This window comes from Coregonus clupeaformis, chromosome 14 (assembly GCF_020615455.1).
Source record: "Coregonus clupeaformis isolate EN_2021a chromosome 14, ASM2061545v1, whole genome shotgun sequence".
Classification (NCBI taxonomy): domain Eukaryota; kingdom Metazoa; phylum Chordata; class Actinopteri; order Salmoniformes; family Salmonidae; genus Coregonus; species Coregonus clupeaformis.
Window position 1 is genome coordinate 16,422,523 of NC_059205.1, and position 26,026 is coordinate 16,448,548.

At 43.4% G+C, this 26,026-nt stretch overlaps 1 protein-coding gene and 1 non-coding gene across 2 annotated transcripts; both read left to right on the forward strand.

Moving 5' to 3' along the window:
• The first annotated feature begins 260 nt into the window (after nucleotides 1–260).
• LOC121581193 (elongation factor 2) lies at nucleotides 261–24,356 on the forward strand. The gene is made up of 14 exons (XM_041896643.2): nucleotides 261–381; nucleotides 11,178–11,392; nucleotides 12,711–12,892; nucleotides 14,691–14,902; nucleotides 15,131–15,309; nucleotides 16,592–16,697; nucleotides 16,847–17,099; nucleotides 17,283–17,478; nucleotides 17,881–18,004; nucleotides 18,214–18,456; nucleotides 19,496–19,849; nucleotides 20,071–20,253; nucleotides 20,394–20,526; nucleotides 23,784–24,356. The coding sequence occupies exons 1-14, from the start codon at nucleotides 379–381 to the stop codon at nucleotides 23,975–23,977; spliced, it is 2,577 nt and encodes an 858-aa protein (XP_041752577.1). The 5' UTR covers nucleotides 261–378; the 3' UTR covers nucleotides 23,978–24,356.
• Nucleotides 12,499–12,627, forward strand: LOC121581717. The gene has a single exon (XR_006003252.1). It is a non-coding gene; the product is annotated as a small nucleolar RNA SNORA63 (small nucleolar RNA).
• Nucleotides 24,357–26,026: the final 1,670 nt, after the last annotated feature.

Consider the following 26,026-nt stretch of genomic DNA (forward strand, 5'->3'; position numbering starts at 1 on the left):
TGAATCTAATGAATCATGTCAGATCAATTCATGGCATTTCTATCAACGTTCCAAAACGTTTTTGTACTGATGATGCCCAGGCGAACCCACTGAGCTTTACGAGCGCCGCTCTGCCCATTGCTTGTCTGTCTGTAAAGCCTCCGCAAATGAAAACGTGTGGTGGGTGGGGTCGGCCCGGCCGAACCCGCCCATAACCAACCCCGCCCTGTTCCGTGTGCTGCAGAGAGGAGCTTCTCCACTACGCTTATCAGAAGAACGTGATACAATGCAGCGTAGGCTGTCATAAGCGCTGTCTTTCCTGCCTATCCTTGGACGAGATAGGCGGTGTATTCTCAGTGTTCATTTTACCAACAAGTTCATCTACGAACATCAGGCAAAATGGTAAGTCGAGTTTGAAGTGTTTTACTATGATTCGGTGAACCGGAGATTCTGTGTTGTCAGTGGGTAAAGAGTTAGCCCTTCTCCGTTGTCGGTGACCAGTTGAAATTAACCTGGCCGGGTGAAGCAGCCTCCGAACCGAAGATGGATGTTCCATCTGTGAGAACGGCATGACGACGTTTAGAAAACCGCGGCGGACAACGCGAAATAAATCTCAATTTGAGATAGTGATTTGAAAGCTTCCAATTTCTCAGAATAATTTCGTTTGAGGAATATGAGGGTTGTCTGAATCTACGCAGCGGTCATGTTGGTTTTTATCAAGTTAGCCATCTTTAGAGGTAAAGTCTGTCTTGTATAACTGGGCCGCTACATACAGTAACTAACTAGCTATCACCCGCAGTGCTTTTGGAAGGACAGGACTTTGGTGTTTTTGACCACAGTAACTTTAGTCACTGTTCACAAGTGTCATTGCATCGGTATTCAAAACAGTTGGTAACGGTAACTAACGTTAACTGTGTCCCGTGTCTAATTGTAAATGTATAACGTACGTTAGCTAGCACATAATGTTCAAGTTGTAAATTGGCCACCTAGCAGTAAAACGTCAGTTATTTGGTCAAAGGTGGCATGTAGGTCATGACTTTGTTTTAGATACATTGGCTAGCTACGGGTATGTGCTGGATTGCTAAAAGGTAAGCCAGCAAGTGATGCAGTTGTGCACAATTGTCAATTCCCTGTAGTGCTTCACGACTTATATTATAGTAGGCTGGACACATGAAATGTTAACGTTTTCTGATTAAAATGAGTTTATTGCATCCGCCATGGAGCCCAGTTTCATAAAACCGTATGTCCCAGCTCCTTGCCGTAGTTTTGAAGTAATCGTGAAAAAACAGACCTAATTTTAGGGAATGTTTCACCCTCCCATCTCCTATTAGCACCATGGCACCAACTCGCCTTCCGAACGTTCTAATGCCAACCAATTGTTCTGCGTCACAATGCCAGCTTCGCTATTGTTAGCAATTTAAATGTTTAGTTATTTAGCAGACGCTCTTATCCAGAGCGATTTACAGTTAGTGAGTGCATACATTTTTTCATACTGGTCCCCAGTGGGAATCGAACCCACAACCCTGGCGTTGCAAGCGCTAACCTCTACCAACTGAGATACACGGGACTGCAATGAGATCTACCCGCGTAAACCTTGTAGCATAGGAGGTTGGTGGCACCTTCATTGGGGAGAACGGGCTCGTGGTAATGGCTGGAGCGCAATTGGTGGAATTGGATCAAATGCATTAAACACATGGGTTCCATGCGTTTGAATGCCATTCCATTCGCTCCTTTCCAGCCATTATGAGCCATCCTCCCCTCTGCAGCCTCCACTGCCTTGTAGGCTTCAAATCAAATTGTATTTGTCACATGCGCGGAATACAACAGGTGTAGACCTTACAGTGAAATGCTTACTTACAAGCCCTTAACCAACAATGCAGTTCAAGAAATAAGAGGTGAAGAAAATATTTACTAAATAAAATAACGAGGCTATATACAGGGGGTACCAGTACTGAGTCAATGTGCGGGGATACCTTACACAGGAAGCGGCACAGGTCCTAATCCAGGCACTTGTCATCTCCCGTCTGGACTACTGCAACTCGCTGTTGGCTGGCCTCCCTGCCTGTGCCATTAAACCCCTACAACTCATCCAGAATGCCGCAGCCCGTCTGGTGTTCAACCTTCCCAAGTTCTCTCACGTCACCCCCCTCCTCCGCACACTCCACTGGCTTCCAGTTGAAGCTCGCATCCGCTACAAGACCATGGTGCTTGCCTATGGAGCAGTGAGGGGAACGGCACCTCTGTACCTTCAGGCTCTGATCAGTCCCTACACCCAAACGAGGGCATTGCGCTCATCCACCTCTGGCCTGCTGGCTCCCTTCCTCTGCGGAAGCATAGTTCCCGCTCAGCCCAGTCAAAACTGTTCGCTGCTCTGGCACCCCAATGGTGGAACAAGCTCCCTCACGACGCCAGGACAGCGGAGTCACTCACCACCCTCCGGAGACATTTGAAACCCCACCTCTTTAAGGAATACCTGGGATAGGATAAAGGAATCCTTCTACCCCCCAATTGTAAAGTGGTTATCCCACTGGCTATAGGGTGAACGCACCAATTTGTGAGTCGCTCTGGCTAAGAGCGTCTGCTAAATGACGTTAATGTGCCCTTGAGCAAGGCACTTAACCCTAATTGCTCCTGTAAGTCGCTCTGGATAAGAGCGTCTGCTAAATGACTAAAATGTAAATGTAAATGTTGTACATGTAGGTAGGGGTAAAGTGACTGCATAGATAATAAACAGCGAGTAGCAGCAGTGTAAAAACAAAGGGGGGGTCAATGTAAATAGTCCGGGTGGCCATTTGATTAATTGTTCAGCAGTCTTATGGCTTGGGGGTAGATGCTGTTAAGGAGCCATTTGGACCTAAACTTGGCGCTCCAGTACCGCTTGCAGTGCGGTAGGAGAGAGAATAGTATGACTTGGGTTACTGGAGTCTTTGACAATTTTTTGGGCCTTCCTCTGACACCGCCTAGTATATAGGTCCTGGATGGCAGGAAGTTTGGCCACAGTGGTGTACTGGGCCGTACGCACTACCCTCTGTAGCGCCTTACGGTCGGATGCCGAGCAGTTGCCATACCAGGCGGTGATGCAACTGGTCAGGATGCTCTCGATGGTGCACCTGTATAACTTTTTGAGGATCTGGGAACCCATGCTAAAACGTACCTCAGGTAACTTAAAGTGGAACTGACAGTGTTTTAACTACTTTTCAGATATGAAACAGACAATCATAATATCAGTCAAAAATATCAAATTCCCAGTTTATGCTTCAAAACCAACTTTATAAGAGGTTTTAAAAATAGGTTGGTTCTATTTGACTCAAAATGCCATGACGTACAGTAAGGCATTGTTGGCAGAATAGATGGATGCAGTTCAATGCATGATTAATATAATTCACCAATACATTTCTTGGTAGTCCAAAAAATATTGCTATCAGGTTATAAATCACAGCTGGCCTGGTACATCGTTTGCTGCCTTCACCCATTCGGCATGCACCGTTTGTTTCAATGACTCAATATTTTGAACAAAAACAGACAACTAACTAGGTTGGGAATGTCAATACAATCAAACTAGCAAGGGCAATGATCACAAGTCTGTCATAACGTGGCTAATATGCTAGCGCGCGTGTCAAACACAAGGCCTGCGGGCTCACTAGGACACAGAAGCGAGTATAAATGAGTTAACAGTTGTCATCTAATTACAGCCTGATGCGCTCACATTGGTGAATTCAACTTCAATTGTGCTGCTTCCGTGTGTCCCGTTTACAGCGCGCAGCAGAAGGAAAGTGTACAGACACATGCCACAGTCCTAGCAAGGCTACTAAAATGTTGCAGTCTGGCTTCGGTTTTTAAAGCTTGACAATGAATAACCAAAAAACAACAACCTGCAACAAAACACCATGCAACTTAGAAACATGCAAGCCTATTACAACAACATTTGAGCAGTAGCCTAGGTTGGCTACTCAATTACAATACATTTTGAGTGCACCATACAGCAATGCTGCATTCAACCGCACCGGTGATCAATGTGCATAAAAAATGTTACAACCTATAGCTATGTTTTTGTTCTTTGGAGTTAAATACTTTTTGATTAGGTTCACAGTATATTATGCACATCTGCAAGCATAGCACCAAAGCCTGGACAAATATGATTTATCTCTTGTTTTTTTATGTTAAAATGCTATATATAGCATCCTATGTACATAAGTGGACATTATAAAGGGCTATATATTTTTTCTAATAAAACAATGGCCACCGAAGTCATTGTTTTTTCAGTATGGCCCGTGCACAAGTTCCCATTCAGTTGTGAAAACATGGGTTGGGGCAAGCTGCAGAAAGACGAGCAGGCTACATATTTCCCAGTGCAATTTTGACGGCCAACTAGCTGAAAAAGTTTGAGGGTTGCCTCACAATATTTTTTTATAGCTCATCTCGCTCTGGCTAGCATTAGTTGTTGATCTTGTTGATGTGTATAAGAAAGGGAGGGGGAGAGAGCCTACCTTTTCATGGTTGTTTGATCAATAGGACTGTGACGTTCCCAAATGTAAGAGGAATCCCTTGGTATTTACATATTTGCACAAATCCATTCAGGTGTTTATTGTGGCTTTTGGCGAATGTGTTCCAATTATCTAAAGTCTAGCTGTGGCTACTGCCTGTAAACGCACAGTTCAGTTCAAAGTGAATGATGGCATGCCCAGGTCGCAGTTGTAAATGAGAACTTGTTCTCAACTGGTTTACCTGGTTAAATAAAGGTGAAATAAAATAAAAATAAAATGCCCGTGTGGCAAATTGATTATTTACATACAGGCCTACTGTAGCTCTGATTGGCTGTAGCATGTCTGCGTAGACTCCGGTCCTGGACAAGGCAGATGTTTTTATTTATTTACTGCAGTGTCTATTAATTGTCCGAACACACGGCCGCTTTCCCGCTCTATATTGCTATAGAATTTGTACAGATGCCTTACTATATGTAATTCCCCAAAAATCTTATGACAACTTGAAAATGACCATATGTACACTGCATTTGGGAAGTATTCAGACCCCTTGACTTTTTCCACATTTTGTTACATTACAGCCTTATTCTAAAATGGATTAAATTTTCCATTTTAGTCTCTTGTGGTATGTCTCTATAGAGTCTATAAGCTTGGCACATCCAGGCACTGGGATTTTTGCCCATTCTTCAAGGCAAAACTGCTCCAGCTCCTTCAAGTTGGATGGGTTCCGCTGGTGTACAGCAATCTTTATGTCATACCACAGATTGTCAATTGGATTGAGATCTGGGCTTTGACAAGGCCATTCCAATACATTTAAATGTTTCCCCTTAAACCATTCAAGTTGTTTTAGCAGTATGGTTAGGGTCATTGTCCTGCTGGAAGGTGAACCTCCGTCCCAGTCTCAAATCTCTGGAAGACTGAAACAGGTTTCCCTCAAGAATTTCCCTGTATTTAGCGCCATCCATCATTCCTTCAATTCTGACCAGTTTCCCAGTCCCTGCCGATGGGGGGGAAAAAACATGGTGTTCTCGGGGTGATGAGAGATGTTGGGTTTGCGCCAGACATAGCGTTTTCCTTGATGGCCAAAAAGCTCAATTTGAGTCTCATCTGACCAGAGTACCTTCTTCCATATGTTTGGGGAGTCTCCCACATGCCTTTTGGCGAACACCAAACGTGTTTGCTTATTTTTTTTCTTTAAGCAATGGCTTTTTTTCTGGCAACTGTTCCGTAAAGCCAAGCTCTGTGGAGTGTACGGCTTAAAGCAGTCCTATGGACAGATACTCCAATCTCCGCTGTGGTGCTTTGCAGCTCCTTCAGGGTTATCTTTGGTCTCTTTGTTGCCTCTGATTAATGCCCTCCTTGCCTGGTCCGTGAGTTTTGGTGGGAGGCCCTCTCTTGGCAGGTTTGTTGTGGTGCCATATTCTTTCCATTTTTAATAATGGATTTAATGGTGCTCCGTGGGATGTTCAAAGTTTCGGATATTTTTTTTATAACCCAACCCTGATCTGTACTTCTCCACAACTTTGTCCCTGACCTGTTTGGAGAGCTCCTTGGTCTTCATGGTGCCGCTTGCTTGGTGGTGCTTCTTGATAAGTGGTGTTGCAGACTCTGGGGCCTTTCAGAACTGGTGTGTGTGTTTTATTTATATATATATATATTCAGATCATGTGACACTTAGATTGCACACAGGTGGACTTTATTTAACTAAATATGTGACTTCTGAAGGTAATTGGTTGCACCAGATCTTATTTAGGGACTTCATAGCAAAGGGGGTGAATACATATGCACGCACCACTTTTCAGTTATTTATTTTTTAGAATTTTTTTAAACAAGTTATTTGTTTCACTTCACCAATTTTGACCATGTCCATTACATGAAATCCAAATTAAAATCAATTTAAAGTACAGGTTGTAATGCAACAAAATAGGATAAACTCCAAGTGGGATGAATATGTTTGCAAGGCACTGTACCCCATAATGACAAAGCAAAAACTGGTTTTTTGAAATGTTTGGAAATGTATTAATCTTTTTTTTAAAACTATCACATTTACATAAGTATTCAGACTCTACTCAGTACTTTGTTGAAGCACCTTTGGCAGCGATTACAGCCTCGTCTTCTTAGGTATGACGCTACAAGCTTGGCACACTAGTATTTGGGGAGTTTCTCTGCAGATCCTCTCAAGCTCTGTTAGGTTTGACGGGGAGTGTCACTGCACAGCTATTTTCAGGTCACTCCAGAGATATTCGATTGGGTACAAGTCCGGGCTCTGGCTGGGCCACTCGAGAACATTCAGGGACTTGTCCCGAAGCCACTCCTGCGTTGTCTTGGCTTTGTGCTTAGGGTCGTTCTCCTGTTGGAAGGTGAACCTTTGCTGCAGTCTGAGGTCCTGAGCGCTCTGGAGCAGGTTTTTCATTAAGGATCTCTCTGTCCTTTGCTCCGTTCATCTTTCCCTCGATCCTCACTAGTTTCCTAGTCCCTGCCGCTGAAAAACATCCCCACAGCATGATGCTGCCACCGCCATGCTTCACCGTAGGGATGGTGGCAGGTTTCCTCCAGATGTGATTCTTGGCATTCAGGCCAAAGAGTTCAGTCTTGGTTTAATCAGACCAGAGAATCTTGTTTCTCATGGTCTAAGAGTCGTTTAGGTGCCTTTTGGCAAACTCCAAGTGGGCTGTCATGTGCCTTTTACTGAGGAATGGCTTCCATCTGGCCACTCTACCATAAAGGCCTGATTGGTGGAGTGCTGCAGAGATGATTGTCCTTCTGGAAGGTTCTCCCATCTCCACAGAGGAACTCTGAAGCTCTGTCAGTGACCATCAGGTTCTTGGTCACGTCTCTGACCAAAGCCCTTCTCCCCCGATTGCTCAGTTTGTCCGGGCGGCTAGCTCTTGGAAGAGTCTTGGTTGTTCCAAACTTCTTCCAGTTAAGAATGATGGAGGCCACTGCGTTCCTGGCTGCAGACTATTTTTGATACCCTTCCCCAGATCTGTGCCTCGACACAATCCTGTCTCTGAGCTCTACGGACAATTCCTTCGACCTCATGGCTTGGTTTTTGCTCTGACATGCACTGTCAACTGTGTGACCTTCTATATAGACAGGTGTGTGCCTTTTCCAAATCATGTCCAATCAATTGAATTTACCACAGGTGGACTCCAATCAAGTTGTAGAAATCTCAAGGGTCTGAATACTTATGTAAATAAGTTATTCCTGTTTTTTTTATTTGTAAATGCAGACATTTCTAAACCTGTTCACTTTGCCATTATGGGGTATTGTGTGTAGATTGAGGACATTTTTTAAATTCATTTTAGAATAAGGCTAACGCTAACAAAATGTGGAAAAAGTCAAGTGGTCTGAATATTTTCCAAATGCAATCAGCGCTCGTGCGTCAGAAAATGTAAAAAAAAAAAAAGTGTAATTCTTCTTGTGGGTGTATATGAACAGATTTAAAGAATTTCCTGTTGCTAAAATGCTGTCAGTTCTACTTTAATATTAACATTTTTACGGCTACTTGGTGAGTGATATCACATTGTGGTGACCCATGGTGCCAGAGATGGCTGGCACCTACCCATCAAAAGTTAAACATTTTCTGGTCATAGTTAATCATATTTATTCCGAAAAAGGTGTAAAACCTCAACAAAACGGGTGTCCCTGTCATCATCTTCAAGATGTGGCCAATTTTAAACTGCCATAATTTTTTTCATGAAGAAATAAAATAAATTGACACTTTTTGTTGTTTTTAAATGGCAGCGTTGTAATTTGATATGCGTCAATCTGTTCGTTCATAGGCATCGAATTGAGTGTGTTGCGCAGGTTCACTGAGTTGCAAACCAACTGGCTGGGTCTAGCTCATTGATTTGTAGATCTGATGACTTGCTACCTCAGATTATGAGCCCAGCGAGTGTCGTGAATGAGGTATGTAGTACCCGCAAATGGCCACAGGGAGGAACTAGAGCTAGAGCTATAAACCATCGTTTTTTTTGCCAGAAAACCTCAACTTAACCCTAGGTAAACCCCTTAGTTATGTATAACTTATTTTAGCCTTAACCCTAACCCTGTACAGACAGTAACCTTAGCCATAACCCTAATTCTAGGGTTTAGTAATAATATTATTCTAGTAAATACTAGTATTAAATAGGATTTATTGTTTTATAAAAACCTGTAAGTATTCGTTTTTTTTAAATGATGGTATTTATTATTGCAAGGCAAAACACCTGATAAACAAGCCACTTTTTAAAAAATATTTTTTTGAATGTGATTTAAACTGGGTGTGACCTAGTAACCTCTGAAAGTCCAGCAATTGGTGTAGGATAGGTGGGGCAGGGTCCTCCCGAGTGGCACAGAGGTCTAAGGCACTGCATCGCAGCGCTTGAGGCGTCACTACAGACCCGGCAGATTTGAAACTGATCGCTGGAATTAATACGAAAAATCTACTTTATTTCTATGTTGCCTCTCCAGTGTCTTTACGGTCTGCTGTAAATTAATTGCTAAATATTTCCAATAGATGGCAGCATAAGACCACAAGGCATCAGTTCTAGGCTACAAGCAGCGATATGATTGGCATAAAATAGCATAAGACCAAAGACTGTCCCATGATTTTTCTAAAAAGTTCACTCATTACTTTACAGTTAGCTGCTTGAAAGTATGTGAACCTCTTGTGCAATTACTGTTTTTTTCCTTTTGTTTTTTTTAAACCATGAAATCTTCATTTAAATCATAACCAGTCTTTTTGATCTGACATAACAGGTTTATATTTACCAATACCATATGTTGGTGTAGAGGAAATCATACATGTTATAGAATATAACATAAAAAAAAAAAAGGATTTAGTGCAGGTGCTAAAATAAGTGAACCCCAAGTTGCATTGGTTAAATCAGGTAGGTAAGTAGAATCAGGTGGGTAAATAATTAGCTACCAAATGAACCAATCAAAGGAGAGATCATTAGGAAAGAGTTTGTGCGGGACTCTGATAAATAGAGATAAGAAACCTGGTCAGTTTGGTGTTACCCATCCAGGTGAATGCAAAGCGCACCATGCCGAGAGGAAAGGAGATCTCAGAGGACATCAGGACGAGGGTAGTGAGAGCACATCAGTCTGGGGAGGGCTATAAAATCATCTCAAAAAGATTTGAGCTCCATCAGTCCACTGAGGCAAATAATTTACAAATGGAGAGCATTTAACATGACAGCAACTCGGCCTGGATGTGGACACCCTTCCAAAATATCAATAATAAATCAGGTAAAAGCCAACCCAAACATAACATCTAGAGATTTGCAGACCTCCCTTGCTGCATCTCAGGTAACTGTGCATGCTTCAACAATAAGAACACTGAATCTAAATGCCATTCATGGGAGGGTTGCGAGGAGGAAGCCTCTGCTGTCAAAAAAGAACCAAGCTGCCAGTCTAAACTTTGCCAGGGACCACCTGGACAAACCTGAAGGTTTCTGGAAGTCCATTCTCTGGACCGATGAGTTCAAAATGGACCTTTATGGTCACAATAAACACCGCTATTTTTGGCGAAAACCCAACACTGCCTACCACCAAAATAACCTTATCCCAACAGTCAAGCATGGTGGTGGGAATGTCAAGATCTGGGGCTGCTTTTCTTCCTCTAGACCTGGACGACTCCACATCATTAAGGGAACCATGAATTCTGAGGTATGCCAGGAGATTCTTGAACACAACGTCAGGGAGCTAAAGCTGTGCCGAAAATGGGTCTTCCAACAAGACAACGACCCAAAGCATTCAAGCAAATCTACCAATGAATGGTTCAGGAGAAAGAAGATTTGTGTTTTGGATTGGCCAAGTCAATGTCCTGACCTAAATCCAATCGAGATGCTGTGGCAGGACCTGAAGCGGGCAGTTCATGCCAGACACCCCTCAAACCTCACACAATTGGCTGAGTTCTGTAAGGAGGAGTGGGCAAAAATCCTTCAAAACCGATGTTAGACTGATTACTGGCTATAGTCTAAGTTATGGCTGCTAATGGAGGTGCCACAAGCTTTTGACTGAAGGGGTTCACATATTTTTTTTCAAATCTGATTGTGGTTATCAAATAAGATGTATGCTGCTATAGGATCGACAGTCCATCAAAGATAATTTCACTTTCTGCGTTGCCTTTTAATTGTTGTTTTGGGGGGGTTTAGACCAGGGTTGCTGCTGTTAAGAAATGTCAAACGCATATGCACAGTACAAATAAAAAAGTGAATCTTAACGTCCACTCATTTTCACTTAGGGTGAATTTACATGAGTAAAATATGTCTATAGTGAGATTTTTTTTTTTTAAGCCTTTCATTTTCTATTTGGCTAACAGAGCAAAAATGCTGTCTACTGGTATTAAGGTAATTCTTCCAGGGACATGTGATGTGGGAGAGCCGTTGTCTTTACACTACTCCTCAGACGAGGGTGTGTGGTGACGATGTCTCCCACATTACCTCTGGAGGTAGTATGGGAGACATCTCTTAAAGAGATTTGAATCTAGATCTGTGTCTTTACACTACGCAAGTATCTCTCCTGGACGTAGTTTGTGTAATCAAATGAGTGTAAAAAGTCCCGTAGTCATGCATGTCAATGAAAGACTAAGTGAGCATTTGACATAAGTGAGTTAGGGTTCGCCCCCAAATTAATTAATTGACTATTTTATTTAGCCAGGCTAGTCATCAAGACGAGAACATATTATTTTACAATAATGTCCTGATTGATTTGATCTTTGCTCTTCAGGTGAACTTTACAGTGGACCAGATCCGTGCGATCATGGACAAGAAGTCCAACATCCGTAACATGTCTGTGATCGCTCACGTGGATCACGGCAAGTCCACGCTGACGGACTCCCTGGTGTCTAAAGCTGGGATCATCGCGGGGTCTCGCGCCGGAGAGACCCGCTTCACAGACACACGCAAAGACGAGCAGGAGCGCTGTATTACCATCAAGTCCACGTAAGTAGTACAGTTCATGTAGTCCGTCCCAGTTTGGGCCCGTTTGCCTCTGTTTCATTTGTAGTGAATAGATTTTACATTTTAGTCATTTAGCAGACGTTCTTATCCAGAGCGACTTACAGTTAGTGAGTGCATGCATTTTTTTTCTTCATACTGGTCCCCCGTGGGAACCGAACCCACAACCCTGGCGTTGCAAGCGCCATGCTCTACCAACTGAGCTACACGGGAATACAACCCAGGAATGTGTGTTTGGATCTTTCGTCTACAGTATAGGAATTGGTAGGTTGGATGTTGCTTGGGGGAGGGGGGGGTGCAGCTCTCACTCTTACATAAAAACATTTTTTTACTTTATTTTAAAATCATTGACATTACGACCTGTTGGCCTTCATCTGAATAAATGTAAATTATTTTAAAGTAGTTTCTCGAACTTGAGAACCCCTTGACCTTTGACCAATTTTTACAGCCTGAATTTAAAATTGATTCAATTGAGATTGTCACTACACAATACCCCTTAATGTCGAAGTGGAATTGTGTTTTTAGAAATGTTTACAAATGAAAAGCTGAAATGTCTTGAGTCAAGAATTCAACCCTTTGTTATGGTAAGCCTAAATAGGTTCAGGAGTAAACATTTTCTTAGTAAGTTGCATGGACTCTGTGTGCAGTAGTGTTTAACAATTTTTTTAATGACTACCTCATCTCTGTACCCCACACATAGAATTATCTGAAAGATCCCTCAGTCGAGCAGTGAATTTCAAACACAGATTCAACCACAAAGACCAGAGGTTTTCCAATGCCTAGCAAAAAAGGGCACCTATTGGTAGATGGGTAAAATAAAAAGCAGGCATTGAATATCCCTTTGAGCATGATGAAGTTATTAATTACACTTTGGATGGTGTATCAATACACCCAGTCACTACAAAGATCCAGGCATCCTTCCTAACTCCGTTGCTGGAGAGGAAGGAAACCGCTCAGGGATTTCACCATGAGGCCAATAAGTCAAATCAATAAGTGTATGGCTGAAAAAACAACCCTGCATATACTTATGCCTGAGCTGAAGATGCCAAATTAGAGGTAGAAAACTTTGGAGATTTGGATAACAAACAACAATGCAGGATAAGTTACAGTGCAGCTTGTTCAGTGCTGTTCTGTCGTTCCTCCTGCACACATCAACTAGTTTCCTACTATCCCTGTCTGTCTGCATCCCACGGCTGACAGGGACGCTTGGTTTCAGACACTATATAAAAGAAAGAATATATATAATTTAACAACAACGTTGGAACACCTACCATTCACCTATCCTCTCCCTCACTCCTCTCAGGGCCATCTCTATGTACTACGAGCTGGAGGAGAACGACATGGCCTTCATCAAGCAGACTAAAGATGGGCTTGGCTTCCTCATCAACCTGATCGACTCCCCGGGCCACGTGGACTTCTCCTCCGAGGTCACAGCCGCCCTCAGGGTCACAGACGGAGCGCTGGTGGTGGTCGACTGTGTCTCAGGTAGACTTTCTCCTGTCTTCGTTTCTCTCGCTCTCATTTCTCACTGGGAGATTCTCAATTGCAAATGACGTTTTACGGGGTGGAATCCCAAATGTAAACGTGTAAAGTAGTAAAACTCATTTTAGCTAGTTGTGCGACATTTTATAGATAAAAGGATAGGTAACATATCATTTTTAAATATGTGCGTACTTTACTCCTAAACAACAGCTGATTCAAAGGGGGTGTTGCAGATTTCAAAACTTTTCCACGAAAGGACTCTGGTAGGATATTCTTGTGATTCCTCGGCGATCGAGGAGGCGATCAAGGAGGTGAGGATACTTCCGTTCGCCTACTAACAAATGTTCCTTTTCTCAATTGGATTTGCTCAACTCCTGCGTCCTCTCTCGCCTCCTTTTGAAAAAAGTCAAAGGTAGTCGAGGCAGCGAGGAGAGAGAACGTGGACGAAAATGCGCTTGTATGAAATGAATCTCCTTCCCCACTCGCGCGTCATAAGCCAAATTACTTTTACAGGGGTGGATCCCAAAATAAATTAGTAAAGTGATAAAAACGAATTAAGACATTTTATAGATAAATGGATAAGTAGCTTATTGTTTTTTAACGTGCACACTTTACTTCTCCGACAAAACAAAAGCCGATTCAAAACTATTCCGCAAAGGACTCTGGTAGGATATTATGGCCCTTTAAAATCCATGTTGCATAGAACACGGATGGAATCACTGAATCCAGACATTAAAACGGAATTCAACAATATTCCAAAATATATTGAACTAGTAAGAAATCAACTAAATGTTGAATTTAGAATATACATTAATTTGCCCAAGATTATCAAAATGCATCAGTGATTCATATTTTCCTTCAACTTTCTGAAGAGGCAATGGCACAGGAATGCCCCTATCTCTGTGTGTGTGTGTGTGTGTGTGTGCGCGCGTTTGTCTACCACTTTGTGTAGCCGTTAGCGACGACGCTAATGTAATGACGACGTCTTCTGGTAGATGGAGAGGTTCCCAAAAACCTTCACAATTAGCTGTTAACTACAAAGTAGTTTATGCCTACCTTGCAGAATATCATGATTTGCATCATTCCAGTAGCCATTAGTTTTGCAAACTTTGCAATCACATGAGCGCTACAGAAACATCGCTAACGCCCCCCAAAAACAGGCTGGTGCACAGTTGAATGAAAGGGTAATAACTACACCCCAAAATCTAAATGTCTGAGATTTTCCCAGACCTCAAGTGGTCTCCAGATGTGGTTTAAGCATTGTGGACATTCAATTTTGTTGTTTTTTCTATTATATTTTATATATATATATATATATATATATATATATATATATATATATATATATATATATATATAAAACAAACTGAATGGCGGAAACCTGTTAAAACAAAAGTGAGAATGGGATTTGGGGAAAAAATAACCTATTCAATAGGGCCCTAGGATACACATGACTATCCTTGATGAAAGGTGGCTATCGAGGAGGGGAGGACACTTCTGTTCGCTTACTAACGAATTGACATCTCCTCGACCACTTATCTATCGGTTTCCGGGTTACGGAGGAGAGCGGGTGGAGGACGGACTTTTGCCCAAAAGAGTGTCCCATTGTCCTTTCTCACTGTCCTTCTTTCTCGCTCAGGTCTTTCTCAATGTCCTTTCTCTTGCTTCCTCTCGCTCACTCTAACTCTCACTCTCACTCATTGTCCCGGTCTCCTCTTTCTCTCAGTGCAGTCTTTCTTGCCCACTCAATTTCTGTCTTTGGATTTTAATATAACACCTTCATTCTCCCTCCCCTTTTCAGGTGTGTGTGTGCAGACAGAGACTGTGTTGAGGCAGGCCATTGCTGAGCGCATCAAGCCCGTACTGATGATGAACAAGATGGACCGTGCCCTGCTGGAGCTGCAGCTGGAGCCGGAGGATCTGTTCCAGACCTTCCAGCGCATCGTGGAGAACGTCAACGTCATCATCGCCACCTATGGAGAGGATGAAGCAGGACCAATGGGCGCCATTATGGTGAGAGGGACACACACACCTGACAAGCATAAATCTAAGTAGTGATCAGTGGGAGTGAATTCCTTCTAAATTCCAGCCAATTCAGGAGTGGAGTTGCACCGCTATGGAGAAAATCCATGTCCAGTTCAACTGAATGATTTAAATGGGACTTGTCCCCAAACTCTGACGTGATCAAAGGGAAACATGTTTGGCCTAAGACAACGACATGGTCCTCTTGTCGTCCCTCAGATTGACCCTGTGATCGGTACCGTAGGGTTTGGGTCTGGTCTCCACGGCTGGGCCTTCACCCTCAAGCAGTTTGCTGAGATGTACGTGGCCAAGTTTTCTGCCGGCAAAGACACACAGTTGGGACCAGCAGAGAGGTGTAAGAAGGTGGAGGACATGATGAAGAAGCTGTGGGGAGAGAGGTACGCTCACACACTCACGCATATATAAATACCACTACACACACATTGTACATGCATACACATTTACTTTACAGACACACACTGTATGTACTTGCGTAGTACTCTCTCTCACACACACACACACACACATACTGTACATGTGTAAACACACACACACACGCACACAGAGGTGTAAGAAGATGGAGGACTTGATGAAGAATCTGTGGACAGACGGGTCTATGCATCCGACAGAGAATAGTGAGGCAAGAGCTACACAGGTATGCCCAGAGGTGGAAGAACACCATGTAGAAATTGCAGGTAGACTGGTACACACTTACTCTGATTGCATTCCAGATAGACATTCTCTGGTGTCTGTACAGATTGTCAGATCTATACAATGTCTTGAAGTGTAACATCTCAGGAATCACACGAATGTGATGAAGTAATCCTATAATTTCTACAGAGCTGCACTGAAAATGTGTATCTGGAATGCACTTTCTCGATCTCTCTCTCTGGGTGCACTTGATTTAGAACGCCTGTCGTGTTGGGTAGGTGTAGCTTGAACCTTAGGACCAATGAAATGGTTCCAAGGGGGACGATGCCGCCAACCCCGGCACTTCGGACTAAATAAATTAAGTGTGCCTGTTCTCTCTCGCTTTCTCAATCACACGCACACAGGTGAGGGCGTGGCAATATTGAAAAGTGTTTGCAGGTATGTGACGTGACACGGGCAGCCCCCTATATGTACAGGGTTTTTCTCTGTATGGAGACCTGAGGAAGACCAAAGGGTTGAAGACAAAGTAAACACATTTGGGAGCCTAAATCGCAGGTGCGCACTCTTCTCTTATGCTGGCAAACAATCTGACATGTTGCAAAAATGTCCTGTTTTTGGCTGTTGACTTGTTACAGCTGATTGTATCGTACTGTATGTAAATGCTTGCGAGTTCCTGGCTGTCCTAGTGACATGAAATGTAGTTAACTGTTGCACTTGTCTTTTTTCTTGACTCTTAATAGCACTAATTTTGCAGATGGCAGCTATTTTTGAAGAAGGTTTTACTCAGCTTTGTTATCAAACAGGATCGAGGTCTGTGAAATTGAAGTCGGTTAATTCATGAAGTAAACTTCACTTCCTGAATAGAGACTTCAATTGGAATGGACCTCAACCATGCTTGGAACTTGAGTTGAATGCACTGAATGCACGTTTTGTTGAAATATGCACCGCTCTGGATAAGAGCGTCTGCTAAATGACTGAACTGTCAATGAGAATATTAAAGCGTGTGTTTTTGTTTTATCCAACTGGCAGGTTTTTTGACCCAGCCACTGGGAAGTTCAGTAAGACTGCCACTGGCCCCGACGGTAAGAAGCTGCCCCGCACCTTCTCTCAGCTCGTGCTGGACCCAATCTTCAAGGTGAGACCGGACATGACGCCCCTAAAGTGTTTTGAATCATTGATTTAATTTATGCAATGCATTGACCAATATTAATTTATAAAAGTTTTTTTTTTTAAGGATGAAAAGCAACTGTCTGTCTTCCCCTCCCCCGTTCTCCCTCCCTCCAGGTATTCGATGCCGTCATGAACTTCAAGAAGGAGGAGACGGCCAAGCTGATAGAGAAGCTGGACATCAAGCTGGACACAGAGGACAAGGAGAAGGAGGGCAAGCCCCTACTGAAGGCAGTAATGCGTCGCTGGCTCCCAGCCGGAGAGGCTCTGCTTCAGATGATCACCATCCACCTGCCCTCCCCCGTCACCGCCCAGAAGTACCGCTGTGAGCTGCTTTACGAGGGACCAGGAGACGACGAGGCCGCCATGGGTGAGGACAGGAGCACGTGCACACACCGAGACCCTGAACAACTGACTGGGGACAGATAAAAGTACACTGTGCCTGTCCATGTCAACCAGCAAAGGATGGCTTTCTGTCAGGAGGACAATTTAGACCCAACACGTTTCCTAATTAATATAAAGTCTAATATCATACTTACCGTTTTCCTCTCAGGTATCAAGAATTGCGACCCCAAGGCACCTCTGATGATGTACATCTCTAAAATGGTGCCCACCACAGATAAGGGTCGCTTCTACGCCTTCGGCCGTGTCTTCTCTGGCTGCGTGGCCACCGGCCTGAAGGTGCGCATCATGGGACCAAACTTCACCCCCGGGAAGAAGGAAGACCTCTACATCAAACCCATCCAGAGGTAAAAAGGGAAAGGGAAAGGGAAAGGGAGATATCTAGTCAGTTGTACAACTGAATGCATTCAACTGAAATGTGTCTTCCGCATTTAACCCAACCCCTCTGAATCAGAGAGGTGCGGGGGGCTGCCTTAATCGACATCCACGTCTTCGGCGCCCGGGGAGCAATTAGGGTTAAGTGCCTTGCTCAAGGGCACATCGACAGATTTTTTCACCTAGTCGGCTCGGGGATTAGAACCAGCGACCTTTCGGTTACTGGCACAACGCTCTTAACCACTAAGCTACCTGCCGTGTGTGTGTGTGTGGGGAGTACCATTTAGAGCGGCAGATACGTGTGTGACTTCAAACTTTTAAGTATTGTATATTCTCTCCTCCCCTCAATCTGTTCTCTCTTCCTCCCTCCGTAGGACCATTCTGATGATGGGGCGTTACGTGGAGCCCATTGAGGATGTGCCATGTGGGAACATTGTTGGTCTGGTTGGAGTGGACCAGTATCTGATTAAGACAGGGACCATCACCACCTTTGAACAGGTGGCTTGTACATCTCATCACATTATAGTATAGGAAATCTCTGAAGGCCACAATGACTTTTAATGACAAAGAAGGATTTTCCATTCAATTTATTTTGCACTCCTAGACTTTTGCTCTGGTCAAAAGTAGTGCACTATATAGGGAATAGGGTGCCATTTTGGATGAACAATAGATGAATATTTCTCACGTCATGTATGCTCGTCCAACAGGCCCACAACATGCGTGTGATGAAGTTCAGCGTTAGCCCCGTGGTGAGAGTGGCTGTGGAGGCCAAGAACCCTGCTGACCTGCCCAAGCTGGTGGAGGGCCTGAAGCGTCTGGCTAAGTCTGACCCCATGGTGCAGTGTATCATCGAGGAGTCTGGTGAGCACATCATCGCTGGAGCCGGAGAGCTCCATCTGGAGATCTGTCTCAAAGATCTGGAGGAGGACCACGCCGGCATTCCACTAAAGGTGAGGGAGGGGAAGGAACAGACTACGTATGAGATAAGGTGTTACTGAACAATGTGCTTTCTCCAAGTACAATACAATGGTACACTACATCGAGAAGGTGATTTGTTTTCCACTGCCTAACAAAGAGAATCTGCAATAGGAAGTGCGTGTCTTTACTCTGTAGACATTACAGGACATAGCAAGACTACCGTTATGGAAATATGTCTATGTAGATGAATGCACTGTCCTAACTAGGTATGGGCATGGTTATTCGAATATCCAAACGGACGTTAATATTCTAATACTTGCGAGAGTATATAAATTTTTTGGGGAGGGGGGAAATCATAGGTCTATTTTAACAATAAAAAGGCTTTGTCTAAATAATTGTGACATTGCTACACACAAGGATATACCATGACATTTGAAAATCTTAATTCAATAAAATAAACGTTTGAATGTAGCTTTTAGGACGTGTGCCCCATAAAAAAACATACCGTAGCCTCGGATTTAATGCGTTTGTTATTGTCGGCCAAACAAAGTGGCACTGTCTATACACTCAGTGGCTCCATGGGTAGCAAGCAAAGTGGGAAATCTAATCAATTAAGTTAGTTAAATGAGAAGGAGTAGGCTACAACGAGCAACCATCGGGTAGGCTGTTTAAAATGGAGTGGTAGACAAGGATGGGGAAGCGCAGAAAAATGGCCTCTGTAGCTAGCTAGCTGGCTAACATAGCTGGCTAGCTTCTTTTAAATTGATTTGATGCAGTCAAGACGGGCACTACCAGATGGGACGATAGATAAGCTATCTGTATGGCTACTCTCGCTCTCATATCAAACTCACGAGCCACTGCCCATTCCCCGCACATCTGCAAGCAAGCAACGCGGCACCTCTTCCAAGTCGCGCAGGCTGGGCAGCAAGCCAGTTCCCAAGTTTAAACTTTTTAATTTTGGGGGGACTATCTGGTTATCTGAAGAAATGTCATGATATTATTGGATCATTGAAATTATTTAAAATGCCCATCCCTAGTCCTAACTTGATTCACAACTCCTCCCCCTAACAGAAATCAGACCCAGTGGTGTCCTACAGGGAAACTGTGTCTGAGGAGTCTGAAGTGATGTGCCTGTCGAAGTCCCCCAACAAGCACAACCGCCTGTACATGCGGGCGAAACCATTCCCCGACGGCCTGGCTGAGGACATCGAGAAGGGTGATGTCAGCCCCCGGCAGGAGCTCAAGATCCGCGCCCGCTTCCTGGCCGACAAGTACGAGTGGGACGTGTCGGAGGCCCGTAAGATCTGGTGCTTTGGCCCCGACGGCACCGGGCCCAACCTGCTGATGGACGTGACCAAGGGAGTCCAGTACCTGAATGAGATAAAGGACAGCGTGGTGGCCGGCTTCCAGTGGGCCGTCAAGGAGGTGGGTTTAGGTTTCGGTTTAGTTAGTTAAGCTTGACAACCAACTAAGGCACCGTCAATAATTTTCCTTGCCAAAGCTCATTGAAGCGTTGCAGTTCAAATCTGCATTCATGACTTCAGTTTGTAAGTAGACATGAATCTGCAGTTTAGGCCATGCCAAGATTGCATAGTATTTTTTTCTATCCTGAGTTGTGAAGTGTTGTTCCTTCTTCCCTCCTACAGGGTGTGCTGTGCGAGGAGAACATGCGTGCGATCCGCTTTGACATCCACGACGTGACCCTGCACACGGACGCCATTCACCGCGGTGGCGGACAGATCATCCCTACCGCCCGCAGAGTGCTGTACGCCTGCCAGCTCACTGCCCAGCCACGACTCATGGAGCCTGTCTACCTGGTCGAAATCCAGGTGCGTGTGCATACGTACGGTGTGCGACTACTTTGACACTTGAACTCGACCACTCTTACATTAAATTGTATGCTAGGCTATTGGGGGTTATTTGGAATCAAGTGTCGGAGCCATGTATTTCCTGTTTCCTGTCTCTGCAGTGCCCAGAGCAGGTAGTGGGCGGGATCTACGGCGTGCTGAACAGGAAGCGAGGTCACGTGTTCGAGGAGTCCCAAGTGATGGGCACGCCCATGTTCATCGTCAAGGCCTACCTGCCTGTCAACGAGTCATTTGGTGAGTGAGAGTTAACTTTATCTGGGGCTTACCAGGGAAAATTTGAATTTCAGTTTACTTGACGGAATTAAAATGGAACTGACCCCAACCCTGTGTAGAACATTTATTCTTATTTGATGGGTAATGTAAACTGTAATGTATAGAGTTGACCCATTTGCCTTGACACAACCTTCTGAACATTTCACTGTTAACTCTCAAGCTACCAACTTACTTTACATACAACGATTACCAACTGGGGTACCCCAAGAAACTATTGGAATCACAGCAACATATCAACTTATTTACCATTACACCCCTAGTGCCTATATAGTACATACATCATAGACCCACGTCATTTACACACACACACCAGGGTTTCCATTAACCAGTAATAGCCAACTTTTTTCAGATTAAAATAAATAGAAAAGCCGATAAATAAAATTGGCGCCGACCAATTGTCCGGGAACAGAAGAAAAAAATCCCATTGTAAAAGAATACTTTTTAGCCTGTTCATTGATGGACATACCAGTCGACGTAAATACATTTGACTGGTCATGCTTATTGGTCAATAGATTAATTTGCATAATTTCGTGAAATTTAAATTGCCGCAGTACAGTATATATTATGTATCTTATTTATCACACGCATATAGATACCAGATAAAATCTGTCAGACCGCATAAGAGCTGCTGCTGCAGCATTTTGTGGTGCTGATTTAAGGCAACTGGGAACTCTGAAAAATACAAGGTCAAATCATGACGTTAGTGATCATCAGGTCGGAAAGTCGGAACTCTAGAAAGAGGCCAGAGTTCCCAAGTTGGAATTCCAAGTTGGATGACCGTACAAAAATATTTTTCCTGGTCGGAGCTAGTTTTTTCCCCCTGTTGTCTTGAACGCACTGAAGTCGGAAGTCAGAGATTTCCGAGTTCCCAGTTGTTTTGAACGCGGCATCAAACGACAACGGAAGGCAGGCTTCATCAGCGCGTCACACACCACTTGTTCAAAGTAGCCTATGAGATCTCCTGTCTTTCTAACTGATATTTTCATCTCTGTCACATGAAATCGCTCGCATGTGCAGTGCCCTTTTTGACAATGGTGTTTTCCCGCTAATTGCATTATGGAACGAACATCCGCGTGTAGCCGACTGCCTTGTGCGCATTGCTGCGCTTATAATGTGAAGAAATAATAGTTTATCAACATTTTAAGCTAAACATCCTGATCTGTTGCATCAGACTCATTGCTTTTTCATTTTTTTGGGGGGGGGGGATCACACTGGTTGTGTGAATCTGGGATCAACTGTCCCAGAGTCTGTTTGGAATAGGCTTTCTTTCTCGACAAGCTGACCAATAGAATAGGTAGCCTACATTTTTCTACTGTAGTAGATTGACATAGGCTACTGATTTTGTTGTTTGTCGCTCGTCTTGTTGGCTGAGGAAAAGTAAATGTGTAGTTATTCTAACGTGTTCAAAGTGCACATCAGAATTCGGCAAGAAGGACCGCACATTGTTACATCCTCGACTTGCATGTTCTGTTAATATTAATGACCCATATTCTAAATGTGATTTATGTCATTTTGAGCACCGGTAAATTTCTCAAATGTCTGGTAAATTTAATGTTGCCGGTCAAATGTCCAGCGCCACATTTTCATAACGTAAACCCTGACACACACACTCTCTCTTTCTCTCACACACACACACACGTCAGCTCAGACAGATTAACTTCAGAGAGGCCCAGATCATGAGCTCCATCAGCTGCAGATTTTAATTTAGAATGGAAAATGAATGTGTTTATGCAACAAATGTTAGTGCATCGCATCGAACCGAGTCACATCGATTCTCTAATTACATTTTAGTCATTTAGCAGACGCTCTTATCCAGAGCGACTTACAGTTAGTGAGTGCATACATTATTATTATTATTAAACCGAGTTGTTTCAAACTAAAACGTATTGTTCTTGTTCCGGAGCCCATGTATCGAATCATCTTGAAAAGGAAAGATGCACATCCCTAGCGTGTACATAAGGTGCTCCATCTCTGAAGGTGATCTGTCTATCTGGTCAAAATCACTGACGCGGGTCCCCCTTCATCCTCTATGTTAATCTTAATATTATGTTACCTCCTGTAGCTCAGTTGGTAGAGCATGGCACTTGCAACGCCAGGGTTGTGGGTTCGATTCCCACAGGGGGCCAGTATGGAAAATGTATGTACTCACTAACTGTAAGTCGCTCTGGATAAGAGCGTCTGCTAAATGACTAAAATGTAAAATAAACCTGGATTGAAATAAATACCTTTTTATTTATTTTTATTTGCCCTAGAATAACTACTTATCGGAGAATACACACACTGAATCTACATAGAGCTGTAATATATCTGAGTTCTGTATTGCAGTTCTATCAAGTATTTATACCATTGGCAGACTTTTATGCACAAAAATAAGCTAATTTTGGTTTCGTACACTTGTCATACGATATGTGGTATAGAAAACACAATCTTAGGCAAGTACACAGGGAACTTTATCTCTGCAGATCTGTCTATCTGGTCAACTGATACAGGTCTCCCTCCACCCTCTGGTAGTATGGATAACTTGTCTCCAGAGAAACCTAGATTAAAATAAAGGTAGTATTAATCAAATTACTATAGGTGGAATTAGGTATTTTTTTTAGCTGGGTCAAAATGACCCCAAATGATGTTTTTTGTAAGATTTTTTTGTTGTATTTTGTCCATATTGATACAAAAACACTAAACAATGAATTTAGTTTTGTTAAGAACAAGTTGATTGACAAGTGATGAAGAATTGAATTAACCACCTTCGGCTATGATCAAAAATATGCCTCTGGGGTCAAAATGACCCCAGTCGGTAGCTTGAGGGTTAAACGCACCTGGAGATGATCATTTCCTTCTGCAGGGTCTGTGTTTTCTAATTAGGACCCAGAGTTTCCCGGGTGTGTGGACCTGTTCAACTATACTTGTGGGGACTAGAAGTCCTGACAAGAATAGTAAACAAACAATAATTTGACCAACTGGGGACATTTTGTTAGTCCCCACACAAGGTCAAATGCTATTTCTAGGGGTTAGAATTAGGTTTAGGGTTGGGAGCTAGGGTTCGTTTTTGGGTTAAGGTAAGGAGTTAGGGTACGGGTTAGGGAAAATAGGATTTTGAATGGGACTGAATTGTGTGTCCCCACAAGGTTAGTTATACAAGACTGTGTTCAACCACTACTGGCAGATAGACCTCAAGCTTTAAACCTATTGTCTTCACCCCCCTCGCTCTCCTCTCCCAGGTTTCACAGCTGACCTGCGCTCCAACACGGGCGGCCAGGCCTTCCCCCAGTGTGTGTTTGACCACTGGCAGATCCTCCAGGGGGACCCCCAGGACCCTACCACCAAGACCGCCATTGTGGTGGCAGAGACCAGGAAACGCAAGGGGCTCAAAGAGGGCATCCCCGCCCTAGACAACTACCTGGACAAATTGTAAACGCTGGTTCTGAATCCCAAATGGGTCCCTAGCCACTATGACCCCCACTAGGCACTACATTTTAAAAGTTGTTGGCTAGGCATAAGCAATAAGCAAGATTTCCCCTAGCCTATCAGAGGGTAACGTGGAGCTATAAGTATATTGCTTATGGTATACCTATCCGTCTCTTTCCCATCTACACAGTGCCCAAGGGAATGGACTAGGGGTTGGTTTGGAATTTAGTGGATGTCTGAACATCCCCCCCTTAATTCCTTCTATTCCACCACTGTACGAGTGAGGGATGGGACTGTACTGATGCAGTGGCGCTTGCCTAAATGGAAACTTGGTGAAAACAAACCAAGGATAAAACAGTGTAAATCATAATAAAGATTGTACTTGGGGTGGACTTCTGTTCATTGGCGGTTGAATGGTGGTCTAACATTTGTATAAAAATATTACTTGTCAGTTGATTTGACTCGTAGAACAGTGATTCTCAAATGGTGGATCGGGACTGCCAGAGATTACGTTTGATAAATGGTATAATTTTGTTGCAACAAAAGTTAATGTCATATACAATCAATTACTTTTTATGGTGATTTCCATATCTTGACAGACACCCATGTTCATTAATTAGTGCTAGTCTATGCAGAACTGTTTGCACCATTTCTGGTTCACTGAATTCCTATACTTTATAGACTTTACATCTTGCATTGATGAACACATGATAAAGGCAAAGAAAGCAGCCTGAGACTTATTGTGTTGACAACTTTGGTTTCAGGAACAAAAAGGATTAAAGGGACAAACTGCCGCTGTTACATCCATTTTTTGACAACATTTTTTGACTTTATGTACCATATATTCTTCAAGAATCAAACTTATAAATATGCCTCATGAGCTTAGTTCAACTGTTGTACCCCATCAGAACCCAAAATAAGCTTGTTTACTCCCAATGGTTGTAAACAAACTATATAGCCTTAACATGGTTAAAACTATGGTTTTCATATCCTGGATGGTCATTCCTTGCATCCATAGCGGTCTGAATGAGTGGTCACATTTCTCCAGCCCTATCCCGCCGCTTTTTACTGAAACCGGCACAGCACGCTTTGTTTCTACGGCTGATCGAAGCTTTAACTAAGGGCTGGATTCAATCAGTTTCGTGGAAGAGCCGAGGTACATTGTGAAGGTAATTTCAGATTGAGCCGACCTATGCAGCATTAACCGTGAACGCAGTCTCCGCGACCAAAAGAACATTGCCTTTAATTGTCAATCGCGTTCAGCAGATCATCTTCATTTAGGGTAGGGACGTCCTAAGGATTTGGGTTAGCACTGACCGATTTGAATAGATCTCGAAGGCCTCGTTTCAATCAATTCGAGTGTTAACTGCGGTATTAGCTGACAAATCAGTGAGCTCTTGTAACAAACTACTCCCGTATCCCTACCCCGTTAAAGTAAAAAATGGCAATAGAAAGTGTAGGGTCTCGATATAGAAATAATGTCAAGCGAAGGCATGTTTTCATGTTAATTTGAATGGGGAGATTTTTAGCCTCAGTCTAATAAGGCGTTGACAATAGAACATCATGCATTCGAGTGTTTGAATTGTAACGCGGCTGCATGGGATATGAAATCTGGTGTGGATTCGTTGCATCCAATGGCAGTGTGCGATACGGTAACATGCTGACTAGACCGGGCGCGCGCATGTTGATTTTGTCTATCCACGATCAGGACAGGCAGGATGAAATTTCAAAACGAACTCTGAACCAACTATATTAATTTGGGGACAGGTCGAAAAGCATTAAACATTCATTGCAATTTAGCTAGCTTGCTGTTTCTACCTAATTTGTCCTGGGATATAAACAGTGGGTTGTTATTTTACCTGAAATGCACAAGGTCATCTACTCCAACAATTAATCCACATATAAAAGGGTAAACAGAGTTAGTTTCTAGTAATCTATCCGCCTTCAGTCTTCTTTGGACTTTATATGGCAGTTGGCAACCAGCTTTAAGGTGCATTACCACCACCAACTGGACTGGAGTGTGGACCTCAGTTCATCTTTCAATCACCCACGTGTG

Coding starts and splice junctions, on each gene's coding strand:
- LOC121581193 (XM_041896643.2), top strand. Junction 14,903..15,130: donor GACCAATGGGCGCCATTATG/GTGAGAGGGACA, acceptor GTCGTCCCTCAG/ATTGACCCTGTGATCGGTAC. Junction 20,527..23,783: donor GCCTGTCAACGAGTCATTTG/GTGAGTGAGAGT, acceptor CTCCTCTCCCAG/GTTTCACAGCTGACCTGCGC.